Below are 14,734 nucleotides of genomic sequence, written 5' to 3' on the forward strand. Positions count from 1 at the left end.
TGCCAGGCAAGGCAATAAAGCTGCTCTTTTCTTTCCTCCCCTCCCCCCACAAAATATATATATAATGAACAGATTTACAGACTCTATAGGCAAAAAAAAAAAAAGTGACAATAAAGGGCAGAGAGGTGGGAACCAGAGGACATCAACTTCATGGGCAAAAAGAAAAAAAGAAAAAAACATAAAAGGAGGAATACAAAGGGTAAAATTTTTGTATGCAATCAAAGTTAAAGTGTTATCAGCACACAATACTGTGATAGAGATAGGGAGGTAGAAAGGGAAGGAGGGCTTCTCAGCTTATTTTATTCTCACAATTAATGTATAAAGTAGACACTCTGATCTTCATTTTGCAATGCGAGGAAACTGAGGCAAACGAAAGTTACGTCGTCCAAGGTCAAAAAGCCAGTAAGCGGCAGAGCAAAATTTGTGCCTCTCCAGCCGGGAAAGCTGAGCGGTATTTCCTAGGCTGCGCTGGAGTTGCGGGGGAGCCCGCCCTCTAGTGGTCCCATGCGGATATGCAGCCAGATAAAGCATACACCAGAAACTGATTCAATGACCTTCTTTTCTTCCTTTCATAGGTGCAGCGCTAGAGCACACATAGTACAAAAAAAGAGAACTGTGAAAAGCAAGCAAAAACATCCATAGGGGGTGTTAATGCATTATTGTGTTTAACTGACGGGGTGACACTAATCTTAGCTTGACATGAGGTCTCAGTGGATAAATTTTACTCCTGACTCAGAGGTAGGCAATTCGAGTATACTAGAGCTTTTTACAAAACATGCCACCCCCATATCTTGATAACTTTCAAAAAGGGGCCGAAAATGACAATTCTTGCAAAATTCTGAAGTAAATGCCATGTGGTTTCAACCACGGTTGCTGTGAAAACCGTAACAAGCCTATCCATTCCCCAGGCTTCAGGGACCTGCGAGTAAATGTAATTCTCCCTTTTCCCTTTCCTTCTCAAAAGAGCATGTGGCTGCTGGGGAGCTCCCAAGGATGAGGTCTCCAGTCACAGACCGTATGTAATTTCCTCATGTACAGTTAAGAGGCAGTAACAGAAATGGCTAAAAAAAGAAAAAAAAGAGAAAACTAAAACATAACCAGAGTGCACTGTAGTCTTAGCCAGTTGTGATCATTACAGTGAGACAGTAAGCTACCAAATTTATCAGCCGCTGCGCTCCATGATGCCCCGTTTTCCTTTTCTCGGGCCATAGAGTCTATGGACCAAAGTAAAATTTGTCTTCATCACTCCTCTCTTGGTCTCGAATGTTCACTGACTCTGGAGTATATAAATGAGACCTTCTGCAACTATGACAAAGCATATGAGGGGTACTTCCGTCCTGCAGCTAGGAACAACCAAAACGAGGCTGAGTAATAAAAGGAAAACACCCAGCTTACTCATTTCCAGTCTCTCTCCGCTGAAATCATTGTTAATTCAACCAGTATTTAAGGAGCATCTACCATCTAGAAAGGTACACGGGAAGTATTGTTGAGTAGGTAAAAATGAAGACGTGGTCCTCGTATCAAAGAGATTACGAACTACTAAGGAAGGGAATTTCAACAGCAACCCAAACAAAACAAGGAGACCGTCTCTCAGACTGCGGGCATAGCAGCACTTAAGCTAGCTTTCCTGGAGGGGGGTAGTTTCAACGAGCCGGGACAGAAGGGAAGGCATTCCAGGCAGAGGGAACTGCAAGCATTCAGTGCCCACGGCGCTGGCAGCACCTGAAGAATGACCAGGACAATAGTGCGCTGGAGCCTACCGAGTGAAGGGGGAAACTGGGAGTTGAGGATGAAATGGTACTTTGGACTTTAATCTGCAAGCAAAGGAAAATCATGAGACAATCAGTGGGGGAGGAAGGGGCGTGAGCAGGGCTTGGTTTCAGGGAGATTATTCTGGTGGCAACACACAAGCTGAATCAGGCAGCTAGAGGAAGCCGACTACCTGGCTTATCAGGCCGGAGGCGAGAGGGGGAATAAGGGCTCACGTTACAGCCGTGAAGAAGGCAGGTGTCAGAGCCTCACTGAGGGGGCTGAGCTGGGAAAATCACTGTTTGCATTTTCCACCAAACAAAACCTGAGGTCGAGGATACGCTCTGTCGGTGACAGTGCCTCACAACCTCAGGTCCCGGGTCGGGAAGCCATCCAAGTCCTTCCCCGGGAGGGCCAAGGGGGAAGTTAGACCCTGGAGAGAGCAGTACACGGTACTTTAAATTCAAACAAACAAACATACATCGTTCTGATACATCTCCGTGACAATCACTGAATGAGAATCCTGAGATCCTTCTGGCTTCCAAAGCCCACGCCTCCCACTTTAGTTCTACCTCGTACACTGTTCCCTTCACGTACGCTGAGCAGGGTTGTAGGATGTGAGAGGCGGCCTAGATTGTGAAGATAATTTGAAGCAAATGAAATTAACTGTACCAGCAAATGAATAATAAATACAAGTGCTCTCCACAAGGAGCACTCTGCGGGCTCAGAACCATGAGCACAGAGGTCTGACCTTTTAAAAGCTCTATTTCTTAAAACAAAATAATAGATACAAAATGTCCTTTTATTGCCTACTGGCCCATCTCTATTGGGTCAATTAAATTCTTTAAAAAAAGGTAATGAAACAGGTAAATTAAAAGATAAAAGAGACACTACCTTTTTTCATATTTTTAATTACCATTATTGCACCAATACAGCATACGCTTTATATACATATATCTTAAACTTCATTTTCAGTTTTTCAGCAATTCAAATACATAATATATTATCATCTTGAGAATACAAAGAACACAACATAGAGGAAGGCTGAGAAAATAGGTTCCCAGTAGTTAGTCACTAGTGATTCTACAGACTTTCCTTTTAGTGTTTTCTATTGGAATTTTTAAATGTCCTGCCATGGCTCTGTAAGAATAGAGCTGCCTGAAACGGGAAGCAACGGAAAAAAGAAAATGGACCCAAAGTTAAAAAGAGTCAAGAAGGAAATCCAAGAGAGAGAGAATCTATTTTGAAACTAAACGTAAGGACTCCCTTCAGCCAGAGTGTACACATCCAAACACGAGCTAAGGGAAGAAATGGTGTCTTCCCATTTTACCCTCAAAATTCCCCATTAACAAACAAGATAGATGGTGCCCATTCACCTAGGAACGGGAACTCCTTCACAGCACTGTAAAAGGAATGGCGGGATGGGGGAAGGGAAAGTGGTGGGAGAGCAACTTGCCTTTGAGATGCCCTGGGTGTCAAAGCCATCATTTGGGTAAAACTTATCACAGCCAAAGCCATGGCTCTTCAGCTCCCTTCAGAAGTGACAATACATGTCATAGCAGCTTTCCACTGAGGAGCTAGTGGACTGAAAAATAAACGTCCATGGAAAGGGGCCAGACACTCAGGCAGCAAGGCAATGTGGGTACCGAACAAGAGTTAAGTGCTTTCAACCTCTCTGCTCTACAAATCAGGTTAAAAATCCTAAACCCTTCAATGTTAGGTCAGATGATGGGGCTGTTACAACGTAACGCCGTGCTTCAAATGCAGCCACCAGCCACCGGACGGAGTTGCAAGACTGTAAATGCTTCTTTGAATGTAACTGGGAAAACACAGACCCTCGAAGCCCCATCATCCGAGACCCCCGCTGATCAAAGATGGTGCACTATGCAGCAAACACAACCCTCTTATCGTAGGAAGAGACATGTAAGCGCACGAGGGCAACAGGGCTGCACCCGCACCGGACGCTCCCCGAAGAGGACGAGCCTGAGGGTCGCCCTACGGCAGAGACCCAGGAAACGGGTCTTTGTTCATGCCCGCCCCTATCAAAATTCTCAGGCTGTAAACACCGAGGTCTGTGCATGTTTAGAGTCTTGGGTTAATGGAAAAGAAGGTCTCAAGGTGTTTGTCTCCCCTGAAATCGCTAAACAGGGCTTCGCAAAGAGGCGCACAGGGTCATGAGATGATTCTGAAAATCAGGTAACGAATTTAAAGACGGAGAAGAATGTTACAGATGTTAGAGGTCAATCCCCCTCAAAGAGACCCTGGCCCTCCGAGCCCTGCGGTCAGCCACAAGCGCGATAAGACCCGCTCTTCCCCCGCCTTGACAGTGAGCAGGAGGTAAGAAATGCTTTCTCGGCTGTACAGCGGAGGACGATTGTAAGGGAGGGACACGAACCGGCCTGAACGCAATGGAGCAGCTGTGACAAAGATTGTCCAGTAATTTTGGTTCTGGGGAGGGAAGGGGTTCCTAACTCCCCTCACAGATTGGCGCCCTCAGGTCATCTCTGTTCTTCAAGTCTGTCCTTAATGTCCGGTCGCTGCTTTTCAGAACTGGACCCAGTTGGATGGCTGTGGCGCCTGGTTTGGAACAGAGCTGCAAGGCAGGAGAACAGAGAGAAGGCCGAAGGCGTATTAGGACAGGAATGCTGTTCTCACCGGTTTGCGGGAAATCTCTGTTCAGAATCCCTGAAACTACGCCTCACAGCAGCCTGCTCACCCGGGCCTGCAACACCCATCAGGCTTCTCCCTGCAGCCTTCTGATCCCCCCGCCCCGGCGCTCCTCCACCTCCTCACCCAGAATTCCTACCGAAGGCTCCAAATGCCCTGCGAGTGCCCTGCTTCCCCACGCCAGAGATTTCACCTGGCCGCACGCAGACCCCGTTGGCGGCTGGGAGCAGGCTGGCTCCCCTGTGCTAATACCTGGGTGCGGTGCTGAAGTCCCCCCACAGGTCACTGCTTGCGGAAACTGGAGCTGCTGCCGGTGCTGTGACGGGAGCAGGAGAATCCAAGTCTAAAAGGATATCTGAACACGAGGTGAGAAAAGGAAAAAGAAAAGGGGAAACATTACAAAAATTTTAGAAATGAAAACTTACATTCACACAAAAATCTGTACATAAATGTTCACAGCAGCTTTATCTATAATAGCCAAAAACTAGAAACAGCCCAGACGTTCTTCCACAGGTGATGACTGAAGATACCGTGGTACATCCACGCGTGGAGCAGCACTCAGCAGTCAACGGGAGCGAGCTGCTGATACACACAACTCGAGAGTCTCAAGGGACTCAGGCTGTGGAAAAAGTCAACCCCAGAGGTTATGCACCACATGACTTCATTTACATAACAGTCCTGAAGGGACAAAATTAGAGATGGGGAACAGACTAGTGACTGAGCAGCAAGGGTTAGGGACTGGGGGTGGGGGGACGGGGCTGGGGAGGTACAGTTATAAAAAGGTGACCAGGGACCCTTGCAGTGGTGGAGCTGTTCAGCACCCTCACCACGGGGACGGGGGTGGATCCAGGAATCCGCACACGATAGAACTGCAGAGAACAGCAGCTGACCCTTGAACGACATGGGTTTGAACTGTGGGGGTCCGCTATATATGGGTTTTTTCCGGTAAACACGCAGTACAGTATGACAAGATCTGTGGATGACTGAACCTGCAGATGTCGGCTGTGAAGCCAGACACAGATTTTCGACTGCACGGTGGGGGTCAGTGCGCCTAAACCCCGCGTTGTTCAAGAGTCAGCTGTAAATACACATACACACCAATGAGAATACACAGAGATGACGAAATCCAAGTGAGACCAGTGAACGGTATCAATGTCAGTCTCCTAGCGGGGCTATTCGATTACCGTTTTGCAAAATGGTCCCACTGAGGTTAATGAGGTAAAAGGTACGTGGGATTTCTTTGTACTATTTTTTTTACAACTGCATGTGAATCTACAATTACCTCAAAATAAAAGGTTTAATTAAAAAAAAGTAAATAAATAAACCTTAGATATGATCCTCAGTGCCTTCTGGCAACACTTACCAAAAGAAGTAGACTATAACCACTTACACCTCAAAAACTCCAGAAAGAGAAACCTGGCTCTCAGCCATCAATTATAAATGACTAATGATATAATTTAAACCTTAAGTTACATTAAATTAAATTATAGTTAATTAATTAAAGAGAAAAGTTAAAACTCCTAGATTCTAACGCTTGATTCTCTAATCTTAGGAAAATTCCCTCCCAAGTTCTAGGTTTGCGTTCTTTAAGTGGAAATAACTTTATCTATTCTTTTATCCCACCAGACAGTAAGGAAAAACGAAAATGTACTCGTAAATCAGATGCTGTCTCACTTCCTCTCGACTGCCCCTGGGAAGAAATGGAAAGGATGAAGAAACAACACATGCTGAATGGCTTCTATATCACAAGCCCTGTGCTCGGTGCCGTCACCTCATTCCACCCTCACGGTCCTGGGGTGGTTTTACGTCTCCTTCTTGCAGGCAAGGACATGGAAGACTCAAAGATCTTAAACGATGTTACCAAACACATTCAGACATAAAGTAGCAGCACCATGACCACAATCTTAGTCCGTCTGACTCTCAGGCCTCCTAGCATTTCAGCAAGGCACAACAAAGGAAACAGCCTTCTTACTAACTACCCAATTTCTGCCAGAGAACCCACCAGAAACCACGACTCTCGGCTCCCTAGGAAAGCTTTAAGCCCTCGCTAGAGGCCGCCAAAATCACCTGTCAGTACAAAGTGCCCATTTAATAGCAAACCCACAATACTCTCCTCGGCAAATGGGTGCTACCCAATTAAACCCCAAGATATGATTTCTCAAAGTTAAAGCACTAGAGAGGAGGGAGGACCTAGCTCAATGGTAGAGACAAGATCCTGGGTTCAATCCCCAGTACCTCCATAGACAAACAGACAGAGAGACAGACAGTCAAGATAAATAGTCAAATAGATAGATAAACAGTTAGAAAAATAAATAAATAGATAAATAAGTAAATACTTAATTACCAACCCCCCAAAAAACAAAATGAAAAACGGTAAAATTTTTAAAAAGCCCTGGAGAGACTCACCTGCATCGCTACCTCCATGAGTAGATTTCGGAATGGGTGGTGGAGTGACATGATTGCTGATAGCAACTGAGGACGACGGCGGGGGAATGGTGACTCTGCCTCCCGGTGGGGGCGGCAGTAAGCTTAGACCCCCGGTCCCTGAAGTCTTGGGCTTAGAAGCACCTCCTTTCTTGGTTGTAATGTTCTACAAAAGAAAAAAAGGAGGAGAGCGAGAGAAAGCAAAAGAGAAGTCATTGGTTTACGGAAATACAAGGACAGGTGGGGGAACCATACTCACCCCGATACTCAACTTGATGGTCTGGCCTTCCTTGAAGCCCAGATCCAGCTTGGGACGAGCATCCATTTCCTGAGACTCTTTGGAAATCTCAGATTCCTGCTTTACCCACCTTCAGTAAAAGAGAAAGTTATTTTAATTGGGATTCCCTGAAAATAGGGTCTGACAAATTTGAATGTAGCTAATTTATGTGAAACATGATTCCAGAAAGCAGAGAAAGGGAACATGAAACGTGAGAAAAGAAAGCAAGAGAGAGGGCAACCGGGGCTCAACACCACGAGGAACCACACGAGACGCAGGTTAAACCTGCCCCTCCAAGAGGGCACCGAGCCACAAGTCCCCACCCCTGCACTTGAGGGCTGTCCCCAAGGTGCCGTTAACTCCTCGGTCCTTCCAGGCTGCCCCCTCGCTAACTGGGGGCCTTCCACAATGTCAGAAAGTCCCGAGGCAGAAGCGCAGAGGCACACCTGCCCGAGGTGGGAGGCTGACAGTGTACAGGCCGCCGTCCACCGCAGCGGAGCCAAAATCAAACGGGCTGAAGAAATGCCGCAAGGGGCACAGGACGCGTCAGCCGCCCAGGCACAAGACGCACAGAGCTCCCCACACAGCTCACGCGCAGCCCTGCGGTACTGCCACGCCCCCCTCTGCCCCCTAGAAGCAAGGGCCCGTCTCCAGAGGCAGAAACAAAGGCATCATCTCCAACGGCTGCACAGGGATCAGAAACACACCCCAGCTACAAGGAAAGGATGGGTACAAACACAGTGCCAGAAAACAGAGTGGAGGGGAAGATCTATGTCCGTGACGAACTAGTTATCAAATAAAGAAGCCAGGAGGTAAGAGAGCGCCCACTCAACTGAGCAGCAGCAGTCCCAAACACTTAACCTGGCAACTAAGGACCAGCGTCACTCACTTGAAGTGATCTTGCAAAGAGACGTTAAAGTCGAAGGCATCGCCCCGATCTGAGAAGCCAATGCCAATGAAGGCACTTCGCCCTGTGAGAAAGACAGGAATCCTCAGAGCAGGAAGCACCCAGCAGCGCACTCTGCCCAACGAAAACACAGCAGTTACCCTAGCCGGATCAAGTCCGTGAGCGCGTAGCGCTGTCTCACAGACCGGGGGTCCGCAAACTGCAGACAGCCCGTGGGCCAAACGCTGCCACAGCTTGTTTTTGTCAATCAAGTTTTACTAGAGCACAAACACACCACTGTGTTTACGTGTCATCCACGGCAGCTTTTACCCTAGAGCAAAAGAGCTGAATAGGTGCAATAGAGACCATTCAGCCCACGGAACCTGAAATATTTATTGTCTGTGTCTTCACAGAAAAAGTTTGCCAACCTCTGACACAGACTATGGAGAAAAGATACTGATCACCATAAACACAGGTGATTTAAGACAGTCCCAGCAAACATCACCAGGAACAATCAGCAGGCAGTATGTGCCAATTCTTTGGTTAGATATACATTTTGATTGATTTATATCTACCTTTAATACCACATTTTGAACTTGTATTCATATCTATTATAAACAACATGTTAATCCTTCCCTCTTAGCAACTATAGTTAAATTTAAAGAAAAGGGAGAAAATTTAGTAAACAGAAATGACATAAATGCATGGGGACGCGCCTTCACTGAAATGCATTAACTACTTCCCTAGGCTCATCCCACTCAAGTCCCTGATCCTTACCAGTACCATCCTGGATCCGGATTACAAAGTAGCGGCTGGAATCTGTCACTGTCTCCACGGCAATGCCAGGATACTGTTCTACTGGTGCCTGAGCAAAGAGCTCCCCTGACAGGTAAGAAAAAGACTTCCGTGAGCAAAGGAAGCAAAAATCTGAAACTCAGTTAACAAGTATTTCCCCTCTAGTCCCCAGTTTGAAGGTGCTTTGAAAGGAACACCAAATCAACACCTTAATATGTTAGAGGGTCAGCAGCACAAGTTACCTGAAACTCTATCCTCGAGTTTGATGTAAGCAATCTTCCCTTTTGAAGTGATTCGGAGGCGACCAGTCCAATCAGGCTGGTCTAATTTCCAGTCAGATGCCCTAGGGTAGGAAAATGGGAAGCCTCAGGCCTCAGGTCCACATCTTTAATACACTAAAAACCTACCCATAATCACTTGCCATGTTTCTAATTCCCTGTTCTGGATCGTTACTCCTTCTACCTATTAAGTAATCAAAAAGAGTAGCCCACGACCCCCTCTACACAGACGCCTCACGTTACACACAGTCCAAAACACAGAGAAGAAATGTTACCACTTGAGGATTCTGAAGTCCAATAAGCATCAATAAAAAGATGTAAAAGTACAAATAAAAGCAATTAAAAGTGTATCATAATGACACTATTTTCATACTGTAGATGGTAATTTACATAATAGTGTTTTACTGATCAAGGAACAATGAAGTCCACTAAATGAAATACGCCGGGTAACAGAAGCCTTCCCAAAGCCCTGAACATTTTACCTTTCACTGAATTCAACCAATATTTACAGAGTGTGCATTAAGCCGAAGGCACTATTCCAGGCGCTTGGGATATGTGAGGGAACAAAATAAAGCCCTCATGAAGCTTACATTCTAACAGAAGATAGATAATTAAAAAAAAATAAGTGAATTAATATCTCAGACAGTGGTAAGCGCTTAAGGTAAAAAGAAAATGCAGAGGCAGAACAGGGAGATGCGGAAGGCAGTGGGAAGGCGAACAGGCTGCGGCACTCAAGAGGGTGGTCAGGGGAGGCTTATTTACAGGGTGAAATGTGAGCAAAAATGTGAAGGAAGTGAGGGTTACCCATGTAGATCTCTGGGGGGGGAAGCATTCCAGGTGTAGGAAACAGCGAGTGCAAAGAAAGGAGGCCATGGTGATTAAAGTGACAGATGAGGCGGGGGAGTAGCTGATCACACAGGGCCTTGGAGGCCACTGTAAGGACTCTGGCTTTTACTCTGAGTGAAAGAGGAGGCATTACAGGTTGAAGCAGGGTGTGACCTGACCTCCCTTTTATTTAAAAGGATTACTTTGCTGCGAATAGATGGGGTGTAGGAATGTGCTGAAGCAGGGGGATTAGTTAAGAGTAATCTAGGAGACTCATGGTGGTGACCAGGAAGACGGAGTAGCAGAAGTGGCTGGACTGTGGATATATTTAAAGTAAAGGCGGCAGGATTTTCTAACAGACTGGATGTGAGGCAGAAGAGAGAGAGAAATCAGAGATTAAGTCAACGATGACTCCAAGGTTTCTAGCTTGAACAGAGCAGTTGCCGATAACTGAGATGAGGAAGGCTACAGGTAGAACATGTCTGGGAAGAAAGACTGGGAGTTCAGTTTCAGATACGTTGAGTCTGAGATGTGTAACCGAGTATGCATTTGAATGTATGACTGGAATGCAGGAAAGACATGTGGACTAGTGATACAAATGTCCATGGAAACATTACAAAACACTGAATGCTTAAAATTTGTGTTATAAGTGAATTTGAATGAAACCTAAGACATTATTTAAGACATTGTTTAACCTAAGACATTATGACCAATTTTACAAAACACTGCACTTGTGATTCTGTTTTGCCAGCAGCGTGGAAAAGGGAGGGCAAAGTAAAAGTTACTGACAACTCATCCCTTGGGAGCCTGAAGACTAATACTTGCAGGTTAGGAAGGTAACAGTAAAGTACACCAAAAGTTTAAAAAGCTGAACAAGATGGAAGGCAAAAGGTGAAAAGGATGAAATGAAAATTTTAATTAGCACAGGTTCTGAATAGGATTTATAAGATAAATCTTTGTCATGCCCTTCTCTCTTGATGCCCTGCGTCACAGACCTTCAATACCTGAATCTGATCCAGACGAGAGCGCCCTAGAGGTCCCTGTCTATTAGATTTTTTAAATGAGCTGTTACTTATTCCACTATACCACCACCAGCTAGACAGAGTATAAATGGTCTACTGAAAATATTAGGAACAAGCCTGCCTAGATGTGTTTCTCTGGACAGGTTCCTTGGCTTATTTGTGTATCTAGTGGCCAATGTGTAACAAATTCTCAGTAGGTGAATGGATGCTCATGGTAGCAGTTTCCCTCCATCCTGAGCCTTAATTCCTCTCCCACACCCCAGACCTAGCCTGAGGAAATCTTGGTTTTACTGGTCTTCAAAACTGACCTCAGAAATTTTCATCTACTTGGCAATAAATTCTTACAGCTGTCGTATGAAATAGGCATGAAAGGCCTAACATCTCTCTCCAGATGAAGAAAAGGACAATAGCACAGTAAGGAATGATCCCTAACTTCAAAGTCCAGCATTCTGTTCATTACATTAAAACACACTATTGAGTTTAATACTGATTTAGCTGGGGAAGCAGGTAATAATGAATTTAAATAAACAGTTTTACAGATTGGGAAACCATTTTCTAACCACTTATAAGTTTGGCATCAACCTAAATTTTCCTTCCGTAAGTCTGGTCACTGAGAGTCTGGGAAGCAACAGCTTACATACACTAGGAGAATCAAAGTCAGTTACTCCCTCTGAGCTTATTAGTCACTCAAAGAAAGCATTTCTCTCTCCTGCTTCCTATAAAGTTGAGTTTTTCCTTTAATGGCAGCCTGGAGTGTAAATCATGCTCATAATATAAAATGGGTTCTGGTAAACAACAGAATAGACGACACAGACAAAAACACAGAAAAGTACTATTTATCAAGCATCTATTATGTGCCAGGAATTATGCCCATTCTGGTAAAAATTAAGTGAGAGGATCTTGCAAAGTTAGTAACAGTATATCCATTTTTATAAATGAGGAAACTAAAGTTCAAAAGAGTTAAGTGACTTGCCAAAAGTAACCCAACAAATCAATGAGAATCACGACTCAAACTCAGTTCTGCTCTCTCCACCGACTGTACTAAGCGAAGAGTGACTGATGTAAAAATCCTTTTATAGCATAAGATGCCAATAATAAGCATGGGAAACACAGAATGATAATGAGAAAAAGAGTAAAAGAGGAAAATTAAGAAATCACTTTGATGGCTCAGTGCAGTTACTGACACAAGGATAAAGGCTGTGGATAAACCCGGAAGTGAAGATAGAGGCTGTAGATGGGCAAGAGAAAAAGGTCTTTTAAAAAGCCTCAAGTGGGGCTGGGTCCAGCTCAGCTGTAGAGTGGGGAGCTCAGCATGCATGAGGTCCTGAGTTCAATCCCCGGTACATTCATTAAAAAAAAAAAAAAATGCATGAAGTGGAAGAAAAAGAACAGAATGCCACTTCAATGTGTATCATATCCCTTAGGATGTCTTAGCTCCTAAAGTTGGACGTCATGAGCTATTTTTTACCTTATTTAACAGTTCAATCAATGCTAATTTTTATAATTAAGTGTAATCTACTAATTTCTTCTTTCAGTCAACATTTACAGAATCCTCATTATGTGCCAGAAACTGTGCTAGACCCTGGGAATACAAAGTTTAAAAAGACCTCAAGGTGTTCAGAGTCTAGTCTGAAGGCATGGGAGACCAAACAATCTATTACAACGCAGAAGGAGCAGGTGCTACAGAAGCGCACGGAGACCACACCTAAGCCAGGATGGAAGATCCAGGAGGGCTTCACAGGAAGAAGATGTCTCAGCTGACTCACACATATTAGTACCTGCGACTACCATCCAAAAATATGTAGATTCCTATTCATCAGCAATTTGGGAATCCGATGGAAAGCCTGAAATTAGGACTACCTCTGTGCCAAAGGGTACAACCCCCAGGGTCTAGTGCACAGGTCAGTAAGCACAGAGATACTGATTCATGAAGGAACCTCTAGTAAGGAGGCAAAATAATGGACATAAGGAGAGGATAACTTTTCAGAGAAGGTAATAATAAATGCCAAGAGGAAAATCATGATGGTGATGTGAGTCAGAGAAATAAAAACAGTATCTTATATTTATATACTGCTTTACTCTTTCCTAAATTCTTTATAGGAAATTCATTTTAGATTCTTTTTTCACACTTATTACATGATTTTAATAACCTCTCCAAAAACTTCTACAGGATACACAGCTAGAGCAGATTTTATTACCAACTTTGTTTTCGTATTTTACAGATGAGAAAACTTAGGCTTGGAGAGGTTAAGAAATTTGTCCCAAATCATATCGCTGTTAAGTTGCCAGGGCTCATGCTCGTATTTTTAAACATGTAACCCACTGAGTTATGTTAACTCTTTGGACTGCATGACTTCACAACTTCCTACAGCATCCAAAGACCCTCACAGTCATGGGATTACAAGGTGGTTTGTTAACCCTACAAAGAAAATGCTGCGTTAACTCTAGAAGCAAAGGCTATAGGAGAAGTTAAGAGAGAAGGGAGGCAGCAAATACTACAGAGTCACAGAGAAAAGACACTGAAAAGTAACGGACTGGACAAGCGTTGGAAAACTTAGGATCTTAACCTTTGCTCACTGGCAAAAGAGCTGAAGGGAAAACCATACGATGGAAGACGATATTTGGTGGCAAGACTGAACAGCACAAAAGAAAAATGAGCTCATCCCGAGAGGAGCCAAGAACACAATGATTACCCACAGATGCGCACGGGGTCTTGGAAGCGTGTGTGAAACGGCGAGGGAGGGAAGGGGAGATGAGGGTGACAAGCTGAAGGACGCAGGGAAGAGCGAACGAAAGGTGACCGGCGGTGGAGCTGGCAAGACTGGACGTGAATGATGGGGAGCAGATGGGGAACCTAGAGGGTCCGGGGGAGGAGGAGTGGGAGGACGCAGGAGGGTAATTTTTTTGTTAAGCGGAGGAAACAAGGATGATGGCAGTCCAGAATCGGGGCAGAGCAGACCAGGGCGATAATAATCCAGGTGGGGAAGCTAGCAAGGTGACAACCCAGAGCTGGCAGTGGCAGGGATAGGCAGCGTGCTACCCGAGGAGGGAAGCGTCATCCCCGACCGGCACGCGTGCGCCGTAGTGCCTCGGAGTCAGTACCTGTAACCGCGGTTGGAGGCCCGGGGCGGAATTCGGTAGACGCTGACGTCGGGCTTCACACACAGCACAGACTCGTACTCCAGCTCGGCCGCCATCTTGGCTCTGCTCTCAGCGCCGCCGGGGGCGGGGCGTCGGAACGGGGGCGGGCGTGGGGGCGGGGCGTCGCGTTACGCAGCAACTTCCGCTGACGCTACTTCCGCGCGAGTTGAGCTTGGTTCCTGAGATTAAGCTCCGGTGGCGCAGTTTGAGGGAGCCATGTTGAAACCTGGAAACGGTGAGATTGCGCGACTCACCATCTTGGGTAATGGCAGGGATGCCCTCCAAGTGCGTAATTCACGTTAAGGAAATCTCCATCCCGGAGAAGTGATGAGGAGACGCGCCATCTTGCTCCGCGGCAGGTGCGCGCGGTCCTTTGGGAAGACGACGACCATCTTGAAGTCTGGCGAATTTTTTTCTTCTAAGAGTCATTTCGTAACCCTAGTTTCCTTGCAGAAAAGGGGTACCCATCCGTCGGTAAACCCAAGTTGACTACCTACAGGAAGTGTATGACCCAGTTGTAAACGTGGATTTTAACCTTCCAGAGTCTAAACGTCAAAAATGCCCAGCCTGATATATCGCCTTATAATAGCATCTTTTTATCTAGGAGTTTCCAGAACGGTACCTGTTGAAATAATCTGCCACACTTTCCGTGTGTATTCTGGTTAACTTT

The 14,734-nt window shown here is 45.5% G+C and overlaps 1 protein-coding gene across 1 annotated transcript; it reads right to left on the reverse strand.

Moving 5' to 3' along the window:
* Nucleotides 1-2,691: 2,691 nt before the first annotated feature.
* NECAP1 (NECAP endocytosis associated 1) lies at nucleotides 2,692-14,141 on the reverse strand. Its single transcript, XM_010990812.3, has 8 exons — nucleotides 14,026-14,141; nucleotides 9,041-9,141; nucleotides 8,781-8,885; nucleotides 8,007-8,088; nucleotides 7,100-7,208; nucleotides 6,823-7,006; nucleotides 4,669-4,771; nucleotides 2,692-4,342 (listed from the first exon to the last, which is right to left on the reverse strand). The coding sequence occupies exons 1-8, from the start codon at nucleotides 14,118-14,120 to the stop codon at nucleotides 4,294-4,296; spliced, it is 828 nt and encodes a 275-aa protein (XP_010989114.1). The 5' UTR covers nucleotides 14,121-14,141; the 3' UTR covers nucleotides 2,692-4,293.
* Between the last annotated feature and the right edge of the window lie 593 nt (nucleotides 14,142-14,734).

This window comes from Camelus dromedarius, chromosome 25, assembly GCF_036321535.1.
Source record: "Camelus dromedarius isolate mCamDro1 chromosome 25, mCamDro1.pat, whole genome shotgun sequence".
Lineage (NCBI taxonomy): Eukaryota > Metazoa > Chordata > Mammalia > Artiodactyla > Camelidae > Camelus > Camelus dromedarius.

Coding starts and splice junctions, on each gene's coding strand:
- NECAP1 (XM_010990812.3), bottom strand. CDS start 14,120: ATGGCGGCCGAGCTGGAGTACGAGTCTGTGCTGTGTGTGAAGCCCGAC. Junction 8,886..9,040: donor ACTCGAGGATAGAGTTTCAG/GTAACTTGTGCT, acceptor CTTACCTGTCAG/GGGAGCTCTTTGCTCAGGCA. Junction 4,772..6,822: donor TCATGGAGGTAGCGATGCAG/GTGAGTCTCTCC, acceptor CCTCGTGTTCAG/ATATCCTTTTAGACTTGGAT.